Source organism: Gobius niger (assembly GCF_951799975.1).
Source record: "Gobius niger genome assembly, chromosome: 23".
Taxonomy (NCBI): Eukaryota; Metazoa; Chordata; class Actinopteri; order Gobiiformes; family Gobiidae; genus Gobius; species Gobius niger.
In genome coordinates this window covers 5007333-5030997 of record NC_136874.1, presented here as the reverse complement: position 1 = coordinate 5030997, position 23665 = coordinate 5007333, and the positions used below count along the sequence as shown (strand labels likewise).

The following is a 23665-nucleotide window of genomic DNA, read 5'->3' as shown; positions in this document are numbered from 1 at the left end:
TGCTGAAATTAAAGGGCCGAGACGGAGTTTAAAAATGTTAATGTTAATTCTCTATGTCTCAATGTCCTAAGATGTAGATTGAGCCCAGACCTGTTCACCACAACTGCCTCTAAAATCCTGCACTGTTACTCAAAAAGATGTTACTTCGGGTCCGAAGTGTCGTCATGCACAAGCTTAATATAGAAACTGCAATTACACTTAAAACCTGAGGTGGCAGTAGTGAGTATGAAAATGACAACTTTCATCTAGTCTCTTTAAGGGAAAAAAAGAGTCTTAATTCCTGATATTTTTCAAGACTCGCACTGTTACAGTATACTGTATATATATTATTGTTATAGGTACTTCTACTACTACTACTACAGCTGCTGGTACTGTTATACCACTAAGGTGTTAAAAGTATGGTATTTAGGTATTAAAATTGCATTAAAAAGCATTAAATTTGACCCTCCTCTGACCTGTATAGACCCTGTACTATCAACATACTAGTTCTTTAGCTTCTCTCTTCTCATGATGTCATTACTCTCAACTGCATCTCATCTTCGAAGTGATCAGCTATTGTTTTTAGCCTCTTTTGCATTGTTTCTCTCCTCGGTTGTGCCGGCAGAAGGAGGAGCAGACAGTAAATGATTTCCTTTCTCTTTCCAAACCGTGTCTCCCTGACCATAATCCGAAAACAAAACTCCGGCGGCAACATCATGAAGGACACTTGTGGGCAGCTAACACCGAGAGTTTATTATCCCCAAAACCCTTCTCCGGGCCTGCCACTCCGCACCCTGCCCAATGTGGTTCACCGTAGGCCAGTGCGGTCCGGGACGCTAACCGCTATAACGCCAGCAGCCACGGGACAGCACGAGGAGGAGGAGGGGGGGAGTAGAGGGAGATAGAAGGGGGGGAAGAGCGTGTGCCAAACCCACAATATTTCAAAAGCCGCACTCAAATCGCAGATATGGATGACAGCCCGGGATGGGACGTCCCGCCATCACCCGGCATCAGTCAGGACGCTCTGTCAAAGCGGGACGGGGCCGAGACGTCAATCAGATTAAGAGGCCGAGAGAAATGTATCGGGCTGCAGCAGACCACAGGAATCAGAGAGCAGAGTGGATTTGTGCCTCTTTCTGAAAAATGGCATGAATTATTTTACTCTTCTTTTCACAGACCCTCCCGCACGTCCCGGCTGTTCACTCGAGTAAATTAGAAGCTCGTCCCAGCCGGAGTTTATAGCGAGACCCTGTGGTCAATTTGTTGGCTAAAACATGACTAAATACAAGTGAAAAGACTAAACTAAAATCATCCAAATTTACAGTGACATTTTGACAGAGCCTCGTTTTAACCTCTTACCCCCTGCTTTAACCGAGCGTATTTTGTCCGGTTTTACCCAAATCTAAAAGCTTCTTGGCTGGAGTTTGCAGCATATAGGCCAGAGTAGTGCCTCATTACAAGTTAAACTGATTGTGACTTTTTTTTTTGTGCTGTCGCCATGTTTTTGTCACATTTATGTCTCAATTTTTCTGTGTTTTCGTCTCTTTTTTGTCTTGTCTTTGTAGATTTTTTTGCGTTTTTGTCACATTTTCATTGTGTTTTTGTTGCTCTTATGTTTTTTTGTCGTTCTTTTGTTGTATTTTCCTCTTCCTTTTCACCGCTGTTTTGCCACTTTTTTTCAAGAAGCTTTTAGATTTGGGAAAAGCCAGGTGAGGGTTTAGAGTTTAAATCCACTGACAAAGGAACAGCTCTGTGCTTTGCTCATGTGGGAGAAGAAACATGAAGCAGAGACCCTTGAGTAAATAGGATTATATTAAATTCTATACAGATATAAGAAAAGAGGCTAAGATTTAAACTAAAATTGTTGTCAAAATGAACGCTGAGCGAGACAGTGTTCATAACTTAGATCCATGGTGCCAAAAGTCGTTTACTCTACTACAAGAAAACACATCTTTACCACAGCTTTAACCGTACAACCTCACCTTTATTTTGGCTTTCCAGCGCTGTCTCATACAGTTTCTGAGGTTGTAACTGTGTAGAATTATTAAACTTTCCGGGAGAAGTCTCATCTCTGGTGATAACTTTGCAAGAAGGGCCTGTTAAAGGGACTATACAGAGTTTAAAAATGTTAAAATTGTTCCAGCCATGTCCTAATGTGTAGAATGAGCTCAGACCTGTTCACCATCACTCAAAAAGTTGTTACTTCGGGTCTGAATTACTGTCATTCACGAGCTTAATATAGAAGGTGCAGTTACACGTATGACCTGAGGTGGCAGTACTGAGTATAAAATGGCAAACTTGCATCTAGCCTCTTTAATAAGCTTTAGTAATCATTTTAGGGTAAGGGTTAAGGTTAGGGTTAGCTATGAATAAGCCGATTATTAATGGCCTATTAGGATGTTAACAGATAAAGGTATAATAAGCAGTGTGTTAATACTTTACAAGCATATTATTAATGCTTATTAATACTTAACGAGCACACCTTTGTATAAAGCATTACCCCATATTAAATTCATTGTGTAATAGAACTGATCACTACATACTATCCATCAGTTAATAATGCATTGTTAAATCCTTTGTTCATCTTTATAACACATTTACACAGTTTACTAAGCATCCTGACAATGTGAGACAAAAGAGCCACAAAAACACAATAAAAATGTGACAAAAACACCATAAAAAAAAGCAAAAAAAGAGCAGCAAAAAAGAACAAGATTTAGCTAAAACTTGTACTCAATTTTCTTGAGTTTATTAGTTCTTTAGTAGACATAGGTAGAGGCATATAAATGGGTCTAAACGTATTGATTGACTGAACAATAAAGTCATCACTCTTAAGCTGCTTATAAATGAGTAACAAATGTTTTAGAAATGATCAAGTATCGGAGCAATGCTGGTATTGAACAACAACAGGCTCCAATCAAGTACAATGTAACGCAGTAGTATCATTGTTCCTTGCAGGTTGGGCCTCATGATGGAGCTCTGCGTGCACACAGCGGCTGCCAGTCGTGCCCATAAAAAGCCTTGAGTGACGGCATGTTAGCAGAGAGCACCCGTGGGACCCCGCTGAAGGTCAGAGGAGCCCAGGGCGAGCGAGAGCTGATTTGTTTTCGGTGAAAGGTGAGGCCACTTAGCCGCGGCGCAGATCTGAACCGGCATCGCTTTACCCCTCCACGCGGCGGACCGAACGAACGGGCGAGAGGGGGGGAGAGGGCGGAGGAAGGACACGACCTGAGAGAGGACAGGGAGGGAGAGGAGAGGGAGGGCAAAGAGGGTTAAGTGGTCAAACAGAGGGTCCCGACACACACAACCCACTACAGTCCGAGAGTGTCTTCAGTCGGCTTTTAAAAATAAATCAAATCATAATTAACTTTATTTATGGCATTATACATTATGTGATTAGATTTGTCTTTGTTTTAAACAGGCCACCGTTTTTCCATACAGAGATATGTACCTGAGCTTAGACGAGTTGATGTGTACCTGTCTGGTCTTTATGTGTGTGCTCAGGCAAAAAGACCAAAGATGTTGTTAGCATTTAGCCTCTCCTCCTCTCCTCTATGGGGCCGAATGGGGGTGAAATTAGAAGCTCTTCCATGTTTTCCCTATTTAAATATAGTTATGTCAGTATTTACATGATCCAAGACAAAATGTGGATTTTCTAAGCAGATAAAAGGGGAACTATATTGTAAGGCGTAATAACACCTTAGGAGCACTTTGACGTCCGCGCAGTGATATCTTCCCTACTTAAGAATTCTGAAGACATTACTGCTGTTGTATTTTGCATCTCTGGAAAGCACACAGTCAATAGTAGTTGTTTTTAAATGTGCTATATAAATAATCTTGAATTCATTTAACCTTTTAACCCCCACATGAACCAAGCACATTTTCTCTAGTTGGGGATTACCCAAATCTTAGAGCTTCTTAAAAACAAAGCAAAACATGAAAATAGCGACAAAAACGAGGGTGAAAACGCAAAAAAAAAAAAAGACCAAAAAAGAGCGACAAAAACTTGCCAGAAAAGCAACAATAACAACTAAAAAATGGTTAAAAAGCCACAAAAGAGCGACAAAAATGTGCCGGGAAACTTGTTTGATACCACCACTGCCACATCTTTGAGACGTACAATCTTCTAAACTTTGAAAATTTTAAATACTTTACATTTAAAATCCTTCTTCTGGCAGAGCCACTCGGCCTATGCTTAGAGGAGATTATAAATAATAACTGTATTTATCCTTATAATGTCCTCTGTTCGAACTGTATGACCTGCCCTTGCACCAAAATCAGTCCGGCCTATTGCGCATGTTTTTCGTGATGGGGAAACCTGCACAGACACGGGGAGAACATGCAAACTCAACATATAATTCCTTGTATAGGCAATGTTATTTTGCGCAACAAATAGATGAGATAAATAAACTCATTAACTCAGGCTAAACCCATTTCTTATATTAATGACTTTATCCTGTCACTCATCTCTCTGACGGCAAATCCATATCCACATCACCTGACGTGACTTCTACTTTTCACAATGCCCTTCATTTAATCACAGTTCACCCTTAAATCAACTCACTTTTTACCACTCTGTTACAACAACACATTCGAAGGCCTAAATCCCATCGCTTTTCATATTGTAGAGGAGGAAAAAAAAGCTTATAATAATGTGCCAGGACTCGTAATGTGATCTTTCTAAATAGTTTTGTGGCATTTTTCGGACCGCAGATGCTCGTGCAGAAGCCAACTCCTCAGCTCCGTTACAGCAGAGGAACAGTGCCCTCTAGTGGAGACATTAGACACACAGCCTCAACCAGTACTGTGATTTGAAGAAGAGAATCCAGGCTGTAAATTAATGCAAAGACATATTTTAACTGCCTTCACAGAGCGCATTTTCTCCAGCTCGGCTTTACCCAAATCTAAAAGATTCTCGACTGGAGAGCAACAGTGTAACGCAGCATTTAAAAGCTAAGACCTACAAAAGTGATTGTAACCTTTTGTCACGTTGCCACATTTTTTTTGCCGTCATGTTTTTGTTGCTTTTTCATTACTTTTGTGTGTGTTTTTTGCGGTGTTTTTGTCACTTTTTTGTCGCTCTTTCATCGCTTTTATTTATTAATTTGTTTTTGTGTTTTCGTTTCTTTTTTGCCTGTTTTTTGACAGTTTTTTGTCATGTTTTTTGTTGCTTTTTCATTACTTTTGTGTGTGTTTTTTGCTGTGTTTTTTTTCACTTTTTGTTGCTTTTTCTTTGCTTTTTTGTTGCTTTGTTGTCGTTATTTTGTCACTTTTTTGTTGCTTTTTTGACATGTTTTGGAGATATTTTTGTGGCTTGATCGCAGTTGCATTACACACAAAAAAAGAAAGAAATTTGAGCCTAGCGCGACAATAAAACAATGAAAACGTGACAAGGATGTGACAAAAAAGCGACTGTAATATCATAAAGAATGTGGCAAAAAATAAAACTAAAGCGCAACGAAAATGTGACAAAATGTGGCAAAAAAGGCGAATGAAAAAGTGATAAAAAAGCACAGCAAAAACAAATGAAACGTGATAACAGAAACAAGGATGAAGCTTAGATCAGTTTTGTAGGTCTTAGCTTTCAAATGAGGCATCACACTGGCCTGTAGACTGTCACCTCCAGTCGGAAGCTTTTAGATTTGGGTAAAACTGGAGAAAACATGCTCGGTTAAGGGTTAAAGTTCCCAGTATATATCAGGTTTCTATGGCAACACTCCCTTTTTAACATCAGTTTCATGCTCTGGTTGACATTATGTTATTTTGACTCAACTGTAGCTTTTTTATAAAGAAAAAAATACATTTATTACGTTGAAATCTTTACTGTAGATACTGACATTGCAATCATTCTTTAATTGTTGCTTTCATGTAAAAATACAGCATTTTATTAGCAAAAATGGCCATATTCTTTTTTTTTTAAAGCTCAGTAAATCAAGCGAAGGAATAGATATAAATAAATCCTTCTGGAGGAAATATCGAAATACTCTGCCCATAGTGTCTTCCCTTTAAAAGACTATGACACAAAAGATTTTTTTACCGTCGCACACATTTGCGAACGGGGCATTGTTCAGTTATTTGTCCTATTAGTGAGGTCATAGTTGTAGGCAGCGTCGTAAAAGCCTTTTGTTTGTGACGCAGATGCTGTAGCCTCCGTAAACACATCCACCCCCAGAAATCTGAGTCACAATAAATACTGGAAAAATATGCGCCGTCAAAAGCAACAAAAGCAGCTCGACAAAATGTGTGATGTGAGTTCAGAAGTGTCTATCTTCAAAGCGATGAAGGAAAAACATTGCAGTCTACTGTCAATGTAAAGGCCGTGTAATCAGTTTCAGCTTCTCTGCAGCCTCACCTTGGTTGAACTGAGCTCTGCTTTACTGCACCATCGCTTCGGAGTTTGTGAACCTGCTAACTTGATATTTAGAGAGACAGGAGTTGTCGGCCTTAAAGCCACACTGCGGAACATTCCGGGTTCTCCGTACGTCACAGGAGCGTCCAAACTGTCGTAAAACTCTAAACAAAAACAAACATGACACATACCAAGCATGATGGCGACTCACAGCAAATATTTCATTAACACCGTTTGATTGGCTCTCATTGTTTTTATGCTCGGCTGTGATTGGCTAAAATGAGGTGCATTTGATCCAATCAGCAAATACCCCACTGAAAGTCAATCGTCTATTCCCAACATATTTGTAGCATCTGAATTCTTCACAGGGACAAGTTTATAGGGACGTTTTACAACTTGCAGGGTCACTTTTCAGGGTCACGGTCACAGAAATGCCAGAAAACTCGCCTTTTAGAATTAGAAGCACAGTGTTTTTCCGAAAAAAAAAAGAATTTACAACATAGGAGGACACAACTCATTTTGTTGTGTTACAGGGTTTATACTGGCAGAAGCAAGTCAAATTTAACATTTTCTAATGCCCAAATACCACAGTTTAAAGGTGCATTATGCAACGTTTTATGTGTGAATAAGAAGTTGATATTTGTGCGTATTTGACCTTGTAGTGACCCAGCGGCCGTATGAGGGGTCAGCATGGCACCAGTGATATCTTCAGTTTTCTGTGCGCTGTTTGCATGACTGAGGGCTCGCGTAAAGACCAGACAGGTACGCATCAACTGGTCTAAGCTTAGGTAAGAGCATATCTCAGTATGGAAAAACGGTGGCCTGTTCCTTTAAACCTACATTTCTGAGAATTTTTTTTTTTTCCTGAGGGACAGAAGCTACTCAATGATATTATGATTTTTACTACAGACATTCATCAAAAACACAACAACTCTGGTCTAAAACTAATTCAGCTGCAGTTGTCTGTCCAATTTCGTTTTTACTATCATAATTAATTTATTGTCTTTCATAGGGACCATACAGAGTTTAAAAATGTTAAAATTAAGTATTTTCCAACTGCCACTAAGTATTTTCCAACTGCCACTAAAATCCTGCACTGTCGATGCACAAGCTTACTATAGAAGGTGCAGTTACACATATGACCTGAGGTGGCAGTAGTGAGTATAAAATGGCCAACTGGCATCTAGCCCCTGTACTTGAAAAAAAAAAAACAGTATTGTGCCTTTAAAGTGCATAATGACACTTTTTTGGTAAAACACAGTCAACTCATATTAAGATTTTGCGACCCAGCTTTCTTTAGTTTGACTATTTTCGTGATAGAGGCACTGTGGAACTTTAACTCTATCTATGTCACTTCCTGTCAGTCGCTTAAAAAGTCTAATTAAAAAATGGGTTAAAATTGCTGCTTCACTGAAATAAAATGATAATTATTACTTACAACTGATGTTATCCATTTAAATAAGTCATACTTTCAAAAGCATTAAAACCTGTCATATGTACTTTAACTGAGATTAGGACCATGTTTGCTTTGTATTGTGGAATATTGACTGCACATTTGGCCAATATGTCTCAGTCACATGACCTTTCCCTGTTATTGCCGCCATTTTGAGGACTTTCCGTCGCTCAGAAGATTTCGTTCTGAAAGCCTTATTTCTATGGCGACGGCCCCCGTACAGTATTTCATCGCTTTCGACGAGGTGGCCCTTTTGAGCCACCGGCGCTTACTTAATTGTCTATTAAAACCGGCCTTGCGTTTGAAATGGCACACTACTGTACACATACCAACTCTATAACGCCCATTCACGAAAGTACATTTAAATATATGCCCATACTGTTCCCTTTCAAACCAAGTCCGCGCCTTGAAAGAGTGCATTTCCCGGAGCTAAATTCTCTGCTCCTGGCAACTCCCGGTATTTCCTCCTCGGTTTTATCCCTTCATCTTTCCCCCATCACTCCAATTTTCTTTTTTTTTTGTTGCTTTTATTCCGCCTGGTTGTCTTCTTCCTGTCTGGTTTCTAAATTAGCCTTTTGACAATGGCGTCCGAAATGCTAGCACCGCCCGACTCTCGCTCTTTAGGAGTTTGCGTGGCCTTCCCGAGGACCCCGAAAGTTCAATCGTGGTCGTTTAGGACTATTTGAATGTCCTATTTGCACACTTTTTGTCTGGGCTCCCGAGCTTAAATGCGTCACAGGGGCTATTCTTTCCCCATCGGACCTCAAAGCAAACATATTAACATCCACCTTATCACCGCTTGTACAGGGGGAAAGGCACCCAGGAAGAGGGCAAACATACAAAGCCACTAGCCAAACTCGCCAAATGTCACCATCCTTCTCCGGCGAGACGATTGGCCGGCGAGCCTCGGCGTCCGCGATTGGCCCCCGCCGCCATTTTTACCACAATATAAGCGGGTTCGGGAACACGTTTGAACTCAGAAATCACTTGACAAGCCTTCTCCAAGAGGCGCATCCAAGACGACATTATGCAAAGCAGGAACTTTTGAGGCTGAAGATTGAATTTTGAGGAGACGATCGCCAAGTTTGGTTAAAGAAGACAGTGGAGATATAATATGATTTTTTAGATTTTCGCGCTTAAGTTTGCTTTGAGTATCTCGTGAAAATGCTAACTAGAGCGGTTTTGAGTAAACTGGTGAAAGCTGTTGTGATGGTAATCGTGGTTTGGGGGGATTTTGTGGACACGGCGCCAACGGAGAGAGGTAAGCATCCTGTTAATGGACTTCAAACATTGACTTTTAACTATTTACAATGATTAAGAAGAGGCACATTTTGATATAACATTGATCATGACCTTTAAATGTTCAGTTTATACCTTAAATCGGAAATGTTCAATGTTAACATGTAGGGCTGGGTATCATTACATTTTTCAATAACAGAACTTTAACAATACTGGGTTTTTGATTCCGATACTTGAACGATAGTTTTTTCGATACCTATATATCATCTCGAACCAGAAAACAGAACATGTGGAAGATTTGCATATTCATCTCCAATGTCAAGAGATGTTTGAAAAATGGGTAAGAATTTGGGGGAAATTGAGAGAATTTGGACATTTGGGATTGTGTAAAACAAAAAAATAGGGAGAAAAATTGGGAAAAAATTGGGAAAAATAGGGAGAATAGTAATAAAAAAATAGGGGGAAAATTACATATAATTGGGGCAAAAATAATAAAAAAGAATAATGAAAATAGTGCAATCATTGAGCAAAAAAATAAAATAAAAAATGGGTGAAAAAACAGAAAAAATAATCATTTATTTGAGCAGAATCAACCAGTTCACCTTAATACTGTCCCTGGACCAACAGCTTTCAATACTTTTTTTATATCAGTAGTATCTTTTTTTTTCCGATATCATACTTTATCGTTCAACTGTACCCAGCCCTATTAACGCAGCTCTAAAATGTACGAATTTCACATCAAAAGTGCATAGATTAGATTTCTCGATATGCGATCATGAACTATTAAAGAGACTTTAACTCTATATTTCTTTAAGTTTTATCTTCATTTTGACATATTGTGTCTGGTAGGCGTAGCGAGACCAGCCGACCCACAATCCTCACAAGGACCCCTCAAGTCCGACGAGTTCCTCAGAGCGTGGTTTGAGACCAGGACTCCAGACGGGACCGCTGTTCGGACCAGCGCCCCGGGAGTCAGGCCTTCGGTCAGACCACAGGCATGTTCACAGACCAGTCCACAGACAAGGTCCCAACAGGAAGGAGCAGATCCTGGAGATGATCTCAGCTCTGGAGGAGGCCCACAGAACCATCAACAGCACCTTGAGTTCGCGGCTCACCTTCATGACACGAGGTGAGGACCTGATTTTGATATTGAGCATGAAAATTTAATGTACTTCATCATTTGTGAGGCCAACGACTGGATAGAAGTAGTTTGCTGTTCATAGACATTACATAAACTTTCCAAATAATGACTGAGGTATTGGAATTGATAAGAATTGTAAAGGGGGAAAAAATCCTACATTCGCATTGCTCTAATCTTGTGTGAGTCTACAATAGGAAGATGCAGGGATGTGAACCCGGGTGTTTTTAGTTCAAAGTTGAGTCATTATCCAGATGAGCTAAACCATGAGGTGAATGAAACAGTGCCATATATGCTACACTTAGAAAGGGCTTATATCAAATTCCTTTTAACCTGACACAAAAATTGTGCTAAATTATTATTCCTCATCATGTCCACTACCTGTGTACTTAATCTCAACCAATTTGACTGAAAATCTTAAGAAAATTCAAGGGGAAAACGCCTACAATTGTCACCGTGATCATAATTCAAAAAGGATTTATGCTACTTTTGGAACAGGATTATTTTAATATCTTTTGATGTGACACAAAGATGTTTCTAGATTATTATTCCTCATCATGTCCACTATCTGTGTACTTAATCTCATCCAATTTCACTGTGAAAATCTTGAGAAAATTCAAGGGGAAAACGCCAAAAAGCCATTCATACTACTTTTGGAATGGGATTATTTTAATATCTTTTGATATGACAAAAAACTTCTGGATTATCATTTCTCATAATATCCACTACCTGTGTACTTGATATCAACCATTTTTACTGTGGAAATCTTGAGAAAATTCAACTTGAATATGTCATAAAAGGCTAAATGATGAATGGAGAAGATACTGAATCCCATTGGTGCGCATATACTTGACCAACAGCACTCTTGTCACATTTATAGTTTGACAGTCTTTGACATTGAAAATATGGCGTTCTATTCTATCATTCATGCAGTCAGTGGAAAAATGAACATACTCCTAATACAAACTTCTCATATTTATGTTTGCAGCAAGCGGCCGTCACCCAGGAAAGAAAAACAGATTGGTAATTTCCTTTCCAATTCTTTATCCAGTTCATTTTTTGAGTTCTTTCTTCTAACGATTGTGCCTTGTGTCTATAGCCTGCTGTGTCAGACAAAGCAGCGTCAGTACCGAAGGCCACCACAGCGCCCCCTGCAGTCTCCAACAGCACAGTGACCCGCGCCGACACCGTTGTCCCGGGACGAAACTTGAAAAAGTCCCTCCCTCCTCAGCACAAGAAGCCCAACAAGAGAGGTGTGTTTTGGTTTATCTGTTTTAAACTATTTGTTATGTTTAAATTCTTAATGTTGTGTATTTTTTTCCTTTGCAGTGTGTTTCTGGAAATACTGCTCTCAAAACTGACAACATTCTTGCTCCCATCCCGACGACAGCCTTGTACCTATCACTGAATGAAAATCGTACCAACATCACAAGAAAGTTTGTTTTTGGTCGAGCACAATGAAGATTCTTGACAGGGATTCCACTTTTTTTTTGAGAAATAATCACCTTTTCCCAATTTTATTTAAGAAAGTAAAAGCAAAAACTAGTTTCCACTTTGGGAACTGAAATATTTATGTTAAAGGAAGGATTAAAGTGCATATGACAGGTTTTAATGAATAAATATGACTTATTTAGATGGATGGAAGTAATGTTGGTAAGAAGTTGATTTTTGAAGCTACTGACAGGAAGTGACATAGATTTTCCTCTATCTATGTCACTTCCTGTTTCCAAACTAAAGAAAGTTGGGTAATTAAATATAAATATAAATATATATAAATATAACTAAGTTTTAGCAAAAAATATGTCTACTGTGTCATATGCACTTTAAGTTTTGTCAATTGTTTTTTAAAATGGATAAAAATACGCAGTGAGTTCAGGAAGTATTTATACCTCTATGTTATTATGTTGAAGTCTGATACTAAAGATGGTCAAAACAAGTTAATCACACTTGAAAATTGACAACAATTAATCAGAGTAATGCAGTGATCATATATAGGCCTACATAAATGCTCTAATTTAATTAATATGCTCGCATTTCATCAGCAAACCAAAAATTATTATAAAAATCTATATGAAAAGTTGTGGTGAAGGATCTCAGGTGCAGGAGTGTATTGGGGTAAAACATATGACAGCCCTTGTTCAAATTGACATTTTTATGTAAAATTGAAGTGTAATTTACTTACATTTGCATGATTTAGTATCAGACTGCTGTCTAATATAATTACGAGGGTTGGAAACTTTCTGAAGCCACTGCCTTTATATATAACTAAGCTGATTGCCATTAGTCACATCTTGAATTTCATAAGTTATCAACCAATTGTTAATCAGAGTCAGAATTATTGTCCACTATTGATAATTGCCAAAAAGAAAAGTCAACCGCATACTATTGTGAACAAAAAACAATAATCATTCTGCAAAGTCCTGGAAAAGAAGCTTGAAACTTTAGAGCCTGGAAAAGTTTGGACCTTTGTATTAATTTATTCAAACCTGAAGTTCTCGTCCATGTGTTGTCCCCCTCTCGGTCTCTCTGTCCCCCTTTCTTCCTCCTGACCCCGCTTTGACTCCTGGTTGCTATGGGATACTGTGCGGGACCAACTAAATCCCAGGCATTTCGTCCTTTCCGGGTCGGCGAGACTATAGGAAGCAGATTTTTTTTTACGTTACACAAGCGTTACCAACAACATCTTCAAACTCATTATTCTGTTTAAACTGCAATCTACGAAACGCCTGGAATTTAATCAGTCCCCAGAGCGACATGCCAAGATGTTAAGGACTCTCGGTTGCCCCCGGAGACGGCCAGGATTCCCCCAGGGCTGCTCCGATCCGCCCGGCGCCAGGCTGGACTTTGGGACCTTTTCATTCGCTCGTTTATTAACCCCGACTGACCAATCACAGACGACGACGTTCTGCTGATAATGAGACGGGCGCACGGGCTTTTTCTCTGTGTGCGACTGCTTTAGAAATAATGACAATAAAGTTCAGCTCTAGCCTGCCCTTGTGACAATAAAGGAGGATTTTATTTTTGTATATTTACTTTGGTTTTTGATTACAACTTTAATATATTTTCATTGTGTCTCTGCAAATGGCACGTGAGTTTAGGACATTTTTGTAGAATTTGCTCAACACCTTCTCGGTGTCTTACGGTTTTGGACGGTTTTTCTCCACTGATAAGATTCTAAAGTCAAACCCGTCAACACAATTCACAGTTTGAGCACAAATCTGAAAACCGTTCTCTTTGTCAGAGGACTTGTCCTTCTATCTCTCCATTTCCTTCTCCTTTTCTTTCTTCTCCTCCTCTTCCTCCTTTTCCTCCATTTCCTTCATCTCCTTCTCTTCCTTGGTCTTTTCCTTTTTCTCCTTTTCCCTCTTTTCCTTCTTTTCCCCCTCTTTCTTCTTCTTCTTCTCCTGCTCTTCCCCCTCTTCCTGCTTTCTCTCCGTTTCCTTCTTTTGCTTCTTCTCCTTTTCATCCGTTTTTATCTGCTCCTTTTCCTTCTTCTGTTCCTTCTCCATTTCCATTTCCTTCTCTTTTTCTTTCTTCCCCTCCTCTTCCTCCTTTCCCTCTGTTTCCTTCTTTTGTTTCTTCTCTTTTCCTTCTCCTTCTTTTCCGCCATTTCTTTCTGCTCCTTCTTTTCCTTGTTCTTTTCCTTCTCCTTTCCCTTTTCCTTCTTCTCCTTTTCCTCCTCGTCCTTTTCCTTCTTTTCCTTGTTCTTTTCCTTCTTATTTTTAATCAACGATCAATTCATTTATGCTTCAATAATGCGTTTTTTTTTGGTTTGGACATGGTTTACACCCAGTTTACACAAAATGTAATTCAATTAAGATATATTCTCGACTCAGTTCGATATCTCTTCATCCCTGGCGGTGTTTGGAAGGTCAAATATTAAACATAGTTGTCCTTGAACAGCTGGAGAACCACACACTTAGCTTATGGTAAATAACAACGTTTCTTGCGCTAAGCCAAACCCGGAGTGAACCAGGTCAGAATCAAGTCTTAAAACCTAAGTCCTCTGAGAAATTCTGCCCAAGTCCTGCCCGTAAAAAAGATTTAGAGCGTTGGAATTTGAGGAATGAAGCTCTTGTGTGAAGCGTTCTTATGTCCGGACAAACAAACGAGCCAGTATCGCACCGTTGCGTTAAACTAATACAGACTTCAATCTACTAATAACAAGCTGAATTTGGGAGATTAGATAGTTTATATGTTTATTTAATATTACAACAAAGGTAAGGCTTGAAACAGTGAGTACAATTATTTTTGTCAGTGTATAAAACATACAAAAAGTTTCATTAACATTGCAGAGGTTTAGGAAAGAAAAGCTGCTTTGAAATTTGTAAAGCGACATAAAAAAAAAGTGAATTTAGCTCTATGGTGTCAACCCACTCTGGTTCTGGAAGTACGTTTCTCATTCATTTTTCCATGGAGAGTTGATGAAGAAGCTACTATGGGCCTGCATTTTAGAGTATTATATTTATTTATATTTTCTGAGGCATTTTAAACAGACATTTCAATTTTTTGCCATTTTGTTATTTGTACCTCCTGCACTATGTCTTTTGCAATTGCCCCCGAAGAACCTTGGCCCAGGGATAGTCTGTAAGATTGCAATGTAAGGAGAGAGTGAAATTTTAAAGTAAACAAGCAAGTTTCCCTGCCTGACCTCCTGATTTTACCAGAAAGCCACGGCTAGTTTGCAGAAGTAAACGCTCAAGCTCAACGATCAAGCTCCGCCTCCTCCCTCCTGATTGGACCTGATAGGCTGGTTCACAGGAAAGCTCGTCTTATTGGCCAAAGTGGAAGCCCTGATGTATTTGCAGAGATCAGCAAAAGGAAGGGACTTAAGAAGAAATATTGTTATTGAATATTACTTACATTACTAAGTATACACAATCTATTAACTTTGTAAAACATTTAAACTTACAGACTATCACTTTAAAACCACAAGCATTGCACTTTCCTCCTGTACGGCAACACGGCGGGGACAAAGCTGCTTCTTTGTCGTGAGTCAGTGGCATCTGCACAGCGCCACCTACTGTTCTGGAGTGTGCATTTTAAGGTTTAAGAATAATCGGTCAGTGAGAAAGTTTGTGGAAAAGATGAATGGGATTTTTACTTCCTGAACCAGCACAGTTTTCGAGGATCGTGGGACTTTTTATCTCCATAGGGCATTTTATCTAAGCACACTTATTTTCATCACAAAATCATCATTGGAATTTCTTTCTATTTTTCTACAGTAAATGTGCCAATTGACAGACTACTAATCGGCCGATGTTATTTATTAAAAATGCCAATTGTCTAAATGGGTCCTGCCATGTTTTAATTTACAAAAACGTATTTGTTAGTGGCTCTATTTAATAATGGTTAAAGGAAAGTTGTGCATCTCAGCCAGCAAGTACGCACAAATGATGTGGGAACCCCCTCACAATCTAAAATGGAGGGCGGATACGGTAAAAAGACATAACATGAGTACAAAGTATTCAGACCAAAACACGGCATTATTTGATCTTCTTGGCCACGTCCAAATAAGCGAAGTGGATTTCTTTCTCGTCGGGGCAGGTTTTGGTGAACTCCTCTTTCTGGTAGGCGCAGTTCAAATATCGCCACAAACCCGTCATCTCCGCCGGAATCTCGAAACCGCGGTACTTCTTTGCTACAACCTAAAAACACATGCACAAAATAAAGGTCTGTGCTGGAACAAAGCAAGTAAAGCAATATATACCCAAATTTGTCAGATCAGGACGAAAATATGCAAGTGTAGACCAGCATTTAACAGGACCCAAGCAGAACAGAACAGTTTTTCTAATTTTTTGGAAGTGAAACTATAAACATCACAAAAATGTCCAAGCTAGAGAAAGCTGGGTACAATCTTTCACTATGTTTTAGCAAAAATTGTGTCTAATGTGTCATACGCACTTTAATGTGCCTACCAATGCCCTGGATGTGGCGACATTGCGATCTCTATTGTCTTGTGGAAACTGAACCATATGAAACACACATTCAACTCTATCCTACACGTCTGGACATTCATTTCATTCTTTATACTCATTCTCTAGAACACACAACAAGCTAAAAGCTAACACTCATGCTGCTTACTGTGGAAAATGATCTTAAACATTTGACAGTGCATCTTTATGTGCAATTGCAGTTTCACGAAGCATGCCGTACTGTGAACATTAAAGAGCCTGATTGTACCTTGAGGATGTGTAGTTTGGGCAGCAGGTTGCAGTCGGCCAGTGTGAGGTCGTTTCCATCCAGAAAGCTCCGCGTGGATTCTGGGACGTCGCCCGATTCATCTGCGTTTATCTCGTCCGTTAAAGGGGTCCTGAGGTACTCATCCAGACGCCGCAGGGACTTCAACAGGGCTTTCTCTAAGGCTGAAACAGAGGGATTTTAACAAAGAAATGCTCTTAATGACAAAATGATCTCAATTTGTATAGTCCTAGTTTAGTCCAAGGAAAGAACAGTGATGAATCATAATGTAAGTAGTTATTATATTACGCCAAATCTAAACGTTGGTCCAATCTTACCCTCATTGGTGTCTTTTCTTGGATTTTTGATGTAAGCTGAGAATTTGGCAAAGACGTCAATGCCCGCTGTGTTGGACTCAGGATGTTTGGGAGCCAATTTAGGAAACCTGCAATTCACAAAGTCAAATCAAATGTGCAAAAGTATAATTGTTCACTGTTTCGGTGTTTTTCATACCGAGGGGGATTCAGCTTTTCCTCCAAAAACTCCTCGATTTTGTTGACGTCGACTCGGACCTCACCGTTGAAAGTCATGAATGGAGGGTTGGTGCCGGGAGCCAAGTCCTTCAGATCGGCTGGTTTCCTGAAGACAATATAAGAAAGAAAACAAGCTAGCAAAGATTGTAATAATTTGATCATTGATGAAGAAACATTTGTTCTGTAGTGATGTAGTTGTTTTTTAGATGGGTCCAAACCAAAGATACAGTCACGATTGATGGCCTATTGAACATGGATTTTCATAGTAAAATTTGTTTAAATTAAGTCTACAGATAGTGGAAATGATGGATAATAATAATCCAGTGAGAGTTTTGTGTCACCTCAAAAGAGATTATTATAAACCCCTTCCAAGTGTAGCATATATGGCATTTTTGTTGATTACCTTGTCACTTGTAAGCATACTGTACTTACTGTACTGTACTGGATTTTTACAGGATAATTGGTTGAGTTTAAGTTTTGTGTCACTTAAAAAGGAATTATTACAAGACCTTTCCAAATACTGTATATATGGCACTGTGGATTACCAATACGACCTTTACCATAACATATTTTTGTGAAGCAGGCAAAATGTGCGTGTTTTTTTTCAATCCATACTTTAACATTTTACTGTTTTTATTACATATACACAAAACATAATAGTTTGACTTTCATACCGTTTTAAATCGACAGTCGTGACGTTGAAGATGACCCCCTTCAGCCATAGGATCATGAAGAGCCTCTGAGAAAACGGACAGTTCCCAATGGTCTCTCCATCACTGCCAGCCTGCAATTATATACAGACACATAAATACTTTAATTTTACTACTGCTGCTGCTGCTACTGCAACTACTATTTGCATGTGTGTAATTTATTATCCCTGTAGACAAACGTGTCCTCTGTATTTGACCTGTCAGGAGCAGTGGGCGACCGCAAAGCAACATCTAACTATTGAAATCAGTACCAAGCAACACATAAAGCCAAGAAAAGATGCACACTCTTCAAACCACAAAAGCATAACAACACCACACACAAATCTGCAGGTTTCTTACCTTAATAAACAGTTCTATTTTGGGAAAGTCCAGTTTTTGAACGGCATTTTCATACCAGGACATGGCCTCCTCTTATCCTTTTCCCCGTCACTCCACTATGAAACTGCTTTGTTTTGCAGCGTCAAAAATACCCACGGGATTCAAAATTGGTCATGTTTTTGTAGCCAAGCGCTTCGATGTTTTGTCTGTTGAGCTTGTCTTCAACTGAGTCTTGACTTGGTATGCTGCTGTCGCCTTTAGACAATGCCCCTTTTGTGTTGTGAATATGACATGCAGCAGGAATCAAAGAAAGGCTGACATTTGAGAATTATTGGCCAGATACAAGAAACATTATATAAAGTTTGTTATGGGGAGAAACATGAAAGAAAATGTATAAAGAAATTGATTGATCAGTTAAGGATGAAGCTGAAGTACCATAAAACACAAAAGAGCTGTAAAAGTCTCTTGACATTTCAGGAATGAACCGGATCTAAAAGCAAGACCTAAAGTGCGGACAGTGAGTGGTCTTTTGTTTCCAGTGCGCGGGCGTTTGTGGCCTTTCCCAGTGTTTGGACTCAGTGTGAGCGCATGTGGTGGATCATGGAGAGATATTTCATTACAGCACGGCCAAAAGTCCCACACATTACAACTGTTTAGACCACAGTTTTGTACATTTTCGATAAGGTTCAGGAATATGTTGCTCTGCGATGGTAGCATAATGCATTTCAATGAGGTGACTATAAGTGTGTTTCTCCACAGCGGCGCTAAAGAGAGGCTTAATCAGCTTAAACTCGGCTCGACAACAACACTTCACCCTGTTTTCCAACCTACAAGGCTGGTCTGTGTGTGGAAATGGCTTAATGTTATCAGTAGTATAATGTTGTGTCTACAGTGGTGCGAACATCTGTCTCTCAACCAGTCACTTCACAAGTCATTCCTGTAAATACACTCTCTCTCAAGCAATCAGGTGAACAGTAAATGTTGTTTAAGTGTAGCAGGAATTTGAACCTCCAGTCTCCTTGTTACATAGGTTGCACTGCGTCACACTGGGAAGAATAAATGCCCACTGAGCCTTGCATAAATTCAACAAAATCCTTGCATCTTTGACCTAAACACTGAACCCTAGTAGTTTTTCCTGTTTTTAATAACTTTTCCGAGCCCCCTTCAGTGTAAGCTCCACACACAAAGCTCCCATTGTGAGACTGGCCTATGGTGACACATTTTTGTACGGACTAAACGCCTTTGTCGCTAAATCTCTTTTCTTTAAGAATGAGCTCAAAATGAACCACTCCAAGGCCAAGCACCTATTCCGATGTTAGAGTAAGTCATACCTGCTCTGAATGGAAATAAATGAGCAGGTCGATAATTGTTTTTATTATATTGTCAACGCATGACTAATCTATTAAAATACAAATGTCTGCATGGCAACTGTAGCTACAGGTCCAGTCTGAGTCTCTTCAGAAGCCAGGAAGTGTTTGCTTTGGATTGTCATAAGGCTATAGTTGCAATTACTTCACCATAAAGTTGTACTGTACTTTAGCTGTTTGGTATCGGTCCTACATGCCTGTAATTAGATTTTGCAGACTGCTACAGCTCCAGATTAGGAATTCACTCTCCAAATGGGATTAAGGAAGATCACTCTCCATCACAGTTAATCAGCGAATGCCAAACACCACAATGCTCATTCACTGTCACTGTGCTGGTCAACGATACCTTATGTAAATGCCAGGTCCAAGGTTCAGTTCTAACGCCACAGACATGTAGACCTTTCTGTGTTTGGCCGGCTTTCCAATGACATTCCACGTCCACCTAAAACATGCAGGCTAATCCCCCAATAAGGTACTCTGGACGTGATCTCGGGGCACTGCTTGTTCTGACAGCTTGATTAAAGCTAAACGTTTCAGGTCACGAGCCCCAAAATATTGATTCAAACTATTATGGGACCCTCTCCGTACAATATAATCACCCCTTGTACTTATTTCATGGGTCAAGACCTTTAAAATCTGGTTTCATGTTCATTTTAGTTGCTTATAATATTGTTTTATACAATTTACTTTGATATACTGTATTAAAGTACAAAATACAATACCAAACTGTATCTTAGATCAATCTTTAGTGTCTCACGACCACCTTGGAGGTCCATATTCCCATCATGGGAACCCTTGGACTAGTTGAATACAGAGGGCACATTTCAAATATAGTCTTCAATTGTAAAATATAAAAAATACTTATTGCCAAGGTAAAAAATCTGTCTTTACAAGAATGGACTAGCACATTCCTCAAATATGAAAATGACCATTAGATCTGATGAGTGCAGTGACATAAACAATAATATCTAGACTCACCTTGACATACAGAGAGATTTTGTAGTCTTGATCATCTGAAGTCGAGCCCTCCCTGCTCAACGGCAACAACGGAGCGTCCACTTTTTTGGTGTGAGAGATGAGCTTGATCTCCTCTTTCCGACTTCCGAACAGCTCTTTTTGCGGCACGTACGATCGGCCATCTTCGAACAACACCACGCGCTTCTTCTTCACGTTTGGGTCCCGTTTCCTGGGCAGCGAGTCGTCCTTTATCACTGATTTCAACTCTCGGATCCAGTCGTCGTTGCTCGGCGGACTCTTCCCCCCTGGCTTGTCCCATAGCTCCTTCTTAATGAGAGGCTTCAACTCTTTTTTCCAGTCTTTGGTTTCAATGCTTGCCTCGTCGCTTGCTTGATCAACTTTTATCCAGTCTGTGTCTTTCCTTCTTGCCGACAACTTTTTGGCTTCTCCCCTCACCAGCTGCGGTTCAGGGGATACTAAACTGCCATTCTCCATCGCTTGCTTCAACTCTTTAACTATACCTTCTGAAATTTCTATGTCTTTCGGCACAACGTTTGCCTCTTCTGGGATTATTTCTTCAACTTGTTCTTCATTCTTGCTTTCCTCAATCTCATCAAAAATATCATCCAGCACTGTCACCGGTTCATCTTCCATGTCTTGCAAAACATCTTGGACAAACGATGTAGCCATTGGTTCATCAAAACACTCCTCTTTTGCTGCTTCAACAACAGATTCAGCCAATTCCCCGCAAAAATCTTGACTCTCTTCTCCAGTTTCTTGCCTGCAAACGTCTTCATTCAGTTTGCAAGCATCCAAACTCTTGTTTTCTTGTGTTACCTCGTCGTTACCTTGCTTAGAGAGTCCCTCTCCTAAACTTGCCTCTTGATCTGTGCTGCATGCCACCTCAGGATCGTCTTGGGCCATTAACTTGATATCACCACCTGCTTCACCTGTCACTGCTGCTCCCATCAAAGTTGGAGCATTAGGGTCATCCTGGCTTATCTCTTCCTTCTCATTCAGGTTCGACTCAACCGAGATGGCGTCCTCAGTTGCCTCTTCCACACTTTCACACTTTGTGGTGTCTATCAACTCTATTTCTTGCTCAATTTTAGCCTCTTCCTTAAGCATTTCAACATCTTCGCAGCTAACTTTGGTGTCTAAATCTATTTGGTTACCTTCAATGCCCTCCTCAACTTGTTCAGCACAAATTTCACCAATCTTTGTTTCTCCCTCATCTTTTAATCCATCAATCTTTTCCGATTCCCCAATATAGTCACTGTTCAATTCACTGTTCTGAATAATTGTTTCTGATGGTAAACTTTCTTGGCAAGTCTCACACATATTTTCATGCTCTTCTTTTACAGCTACATCCAACTTCAAATCATCAACTTCTTCAGTTTGTCCTCTTTCCGATGGCGATGTCTCTTGACAAGGTTCATTCTGGTCTTGTTCACTGATTTGCAGAACTACTACTTCCTCTGTTGTTTCAAAATCTTTACTATTGGAGGCCGTACTTTCAATTTCCTTAACATTTTCACCTTCAGACGATAGTAAGCACTGATTCTCCTCTAATACAGGGGTTTCCGATTCTTCCAACTCAACATTGCTTGCCAAAATTGTCTGCTCGTCTGAGAACGTTTTCTCTTCAGCTTTTTCTTGATCAATCTCCAAAACTTGACTCGTTTTCTCAGTTTCTCCATTACTTTGTTTGTTATCTTCTATTGAATCCGTTGCAGAGTTTTCATTGCAAGTTACAGTCACAACGTCTTGGTCTTGCTCAGCTATTTCTTCGTCCAATTTCTCGTTATCTTCTACTGCAACTTCAACGCTATTGTCAGTTTGTATAACGTCTTGCTCAATTGCTTCTTCGAAATCAAAGTCTTCAGTTTCATTTGACTGCAATTCAACATTATTGCTTGACATTAGTGCAACTTTTTCAACTTCTTGTTCATCATTTCCAGTCGCTTTTTCCTCCGTTGACGTAGTTTCCTCTGGCGAACTTGCCTCTATGGATGTGGTTTCCTCGGTAATTGTTTTTTCTGCAACTTCTTCATTTTGCGTAGCATCTTCCTCTCCTCCATTGCTTTTTGGGACTTCTTCCTCACCTTCTTTCACCAACAAATTATCTTGTACTGCTGCTGCTGTCTCCTCTTCTGACTTCAAATCAATATCGGACTCTTGTACATCTATGTTATCGTGTTCAATCTCTTTGACAACCATGCTTCCAAACGTCGCTTCCCCATCTCTGTTTGTATGTTTGTCAGCAGTCTTCAATTCCTGCATTTCAACGCCATTTTGTCCATCTACAAGCTCTGGTCTTTGCTCGGTCGACATAAAATCATCCTCTCCAACTTCTTCTGCCAGTTCAACATCCAAGTCGTCTTCGTCGTCCTGTTGTATTTCTTGTTTCGTGTCCAACTCGGTGCAAAAATGCACTGTGTGTTCTTTAGCTGGGTTTTCGACCGACTGAGCCATTTTTAAAAGACGCTATTGTGAAAAGGTTTGACCAGGGTTTTCCCAAGGCAGAAAGGTAGATTTTGATTGAAAGTAGCCAGTAACTGTAGATGTTTCCTCAGGTTCCAGGTTGTATTTGGAAAATAGTTAACTCAATGTTTTGATGACAGAATGTTCAAAGTTCTAAGTCGAGAATCCAAGAAGTTGAAAGGTTTGTGGAGTTGTCCAATCCTGTACTGCCAAAAATGGTTGATCTGATCGTCTCCACAACAGTTTCAAGAAATTCAGAGAACCTGCTTTTCAATTTCTCTTTCAAAATGTAGATTCCTCTTAGAAAACTTAAAGTTTTGCTTCCACCACTCTAGTCTAGAGTTGCCTGTTGAATAAGCTGTTAACCCAGCCAGACATCACTAACCTGGAGTCCACCCTCCCTTTCTCTCTCTCTCTCCTCAAGGATTAAGATCAGGCTGATTACCACATGACCACTGCAGGTTTAAGCCTCTGCCACCCCGGGCCCGGCACCACAGGAGGCCAATAATCACACATCACTGACTCAAACTGTACACAGTGCTGCCAATCAAAAAGAATCAAGAATCAAAAGTGGTTGTGTGCAACGATGGAGCACATTAGCTCTAACGATTTGCTGAAAGTGTCTGTTCTTGCCCCGCTTTCATGGTATACTTTGGGCTGGGGTTGCCTAAAGTGTCATTGGCAAGACATAAACTGATTAAGTGTAGACATTTTTATTTCTTATTTTACTTTCATTTAACCAGGAAAGTTTGACACAGATTTCTAAATCTTTTTCAGTGGAGTCCTGGCCTCCGACATGACTCTATTGTTTTTAGAAGTAGGGGAGGAGTAAACAATTTATGCTGATGTTCAAAGGTCAAAGGAATGACTCTTAATTTGCTTAAAATAAGAGGAATCAACTTGGGGGAAAACATTTGAAAAAAAAAGCAAGCAAAATCATTCTTGTTCTACTGGTAAC

At 39.8% G+C, this 23665-nt stretch overlaps 3 protein-coding genes across 4 annotated transcripts in view; 2 read left to right on the top strand and 1 right to left on the bottom strand.

Moving 5' to 3' along the window:
• The window catches only part of tgds (TDP-glucose 4,6-dehydratase), a 305863-nt gene that overhangs the window by 153581 nt on the left and 128617 nt on the right, over positions 1–23665 (top strand). The gene's annotated exons all lie outside the window — the stretch shown is intronic.
• LOC306982047 (uncharacterized protein) lies at positions 8855–11738 on the top strand. Its single transcript, XM_079581809.1, has 5 exons — positions 8855–9042; positions 9870–10149; positions 11147–11181; positions 11258–11411; positions 11488–11738. Exons 1-5 carry the CDS (start codon positions 8946–8948, stop codon positions 11564–11566), a joined length of 645 nt encoding a protein of 214 aa, XP_079437935.1. The 5' UTR covers positions 8855–8945; the 3' UTR covers positions 11567–11738.
• Positions 15599–21322, bottom strand: LOC306981903 (uncharacterized protein). Its single transcript, XM_079581638.1, has 6 exons — positions 20245–21322; positions 17546–17655; positions 16852–16977; positions 16677–16783; positions 16342–16523; positions 15599–15806 (listed from the first exon to the last, which is right to left on the bottom strand). The coding sequence occupies exons 1-6, from the start codon at positions 21190–21192 to the stop codon at positions 15645–15647; spliced, it is 1635 nt and encodes a 544-aa protein (XP_079437764.1). The 5' UTR covers positions 21193–21322; the 3' UTR covers positions 15599–15644.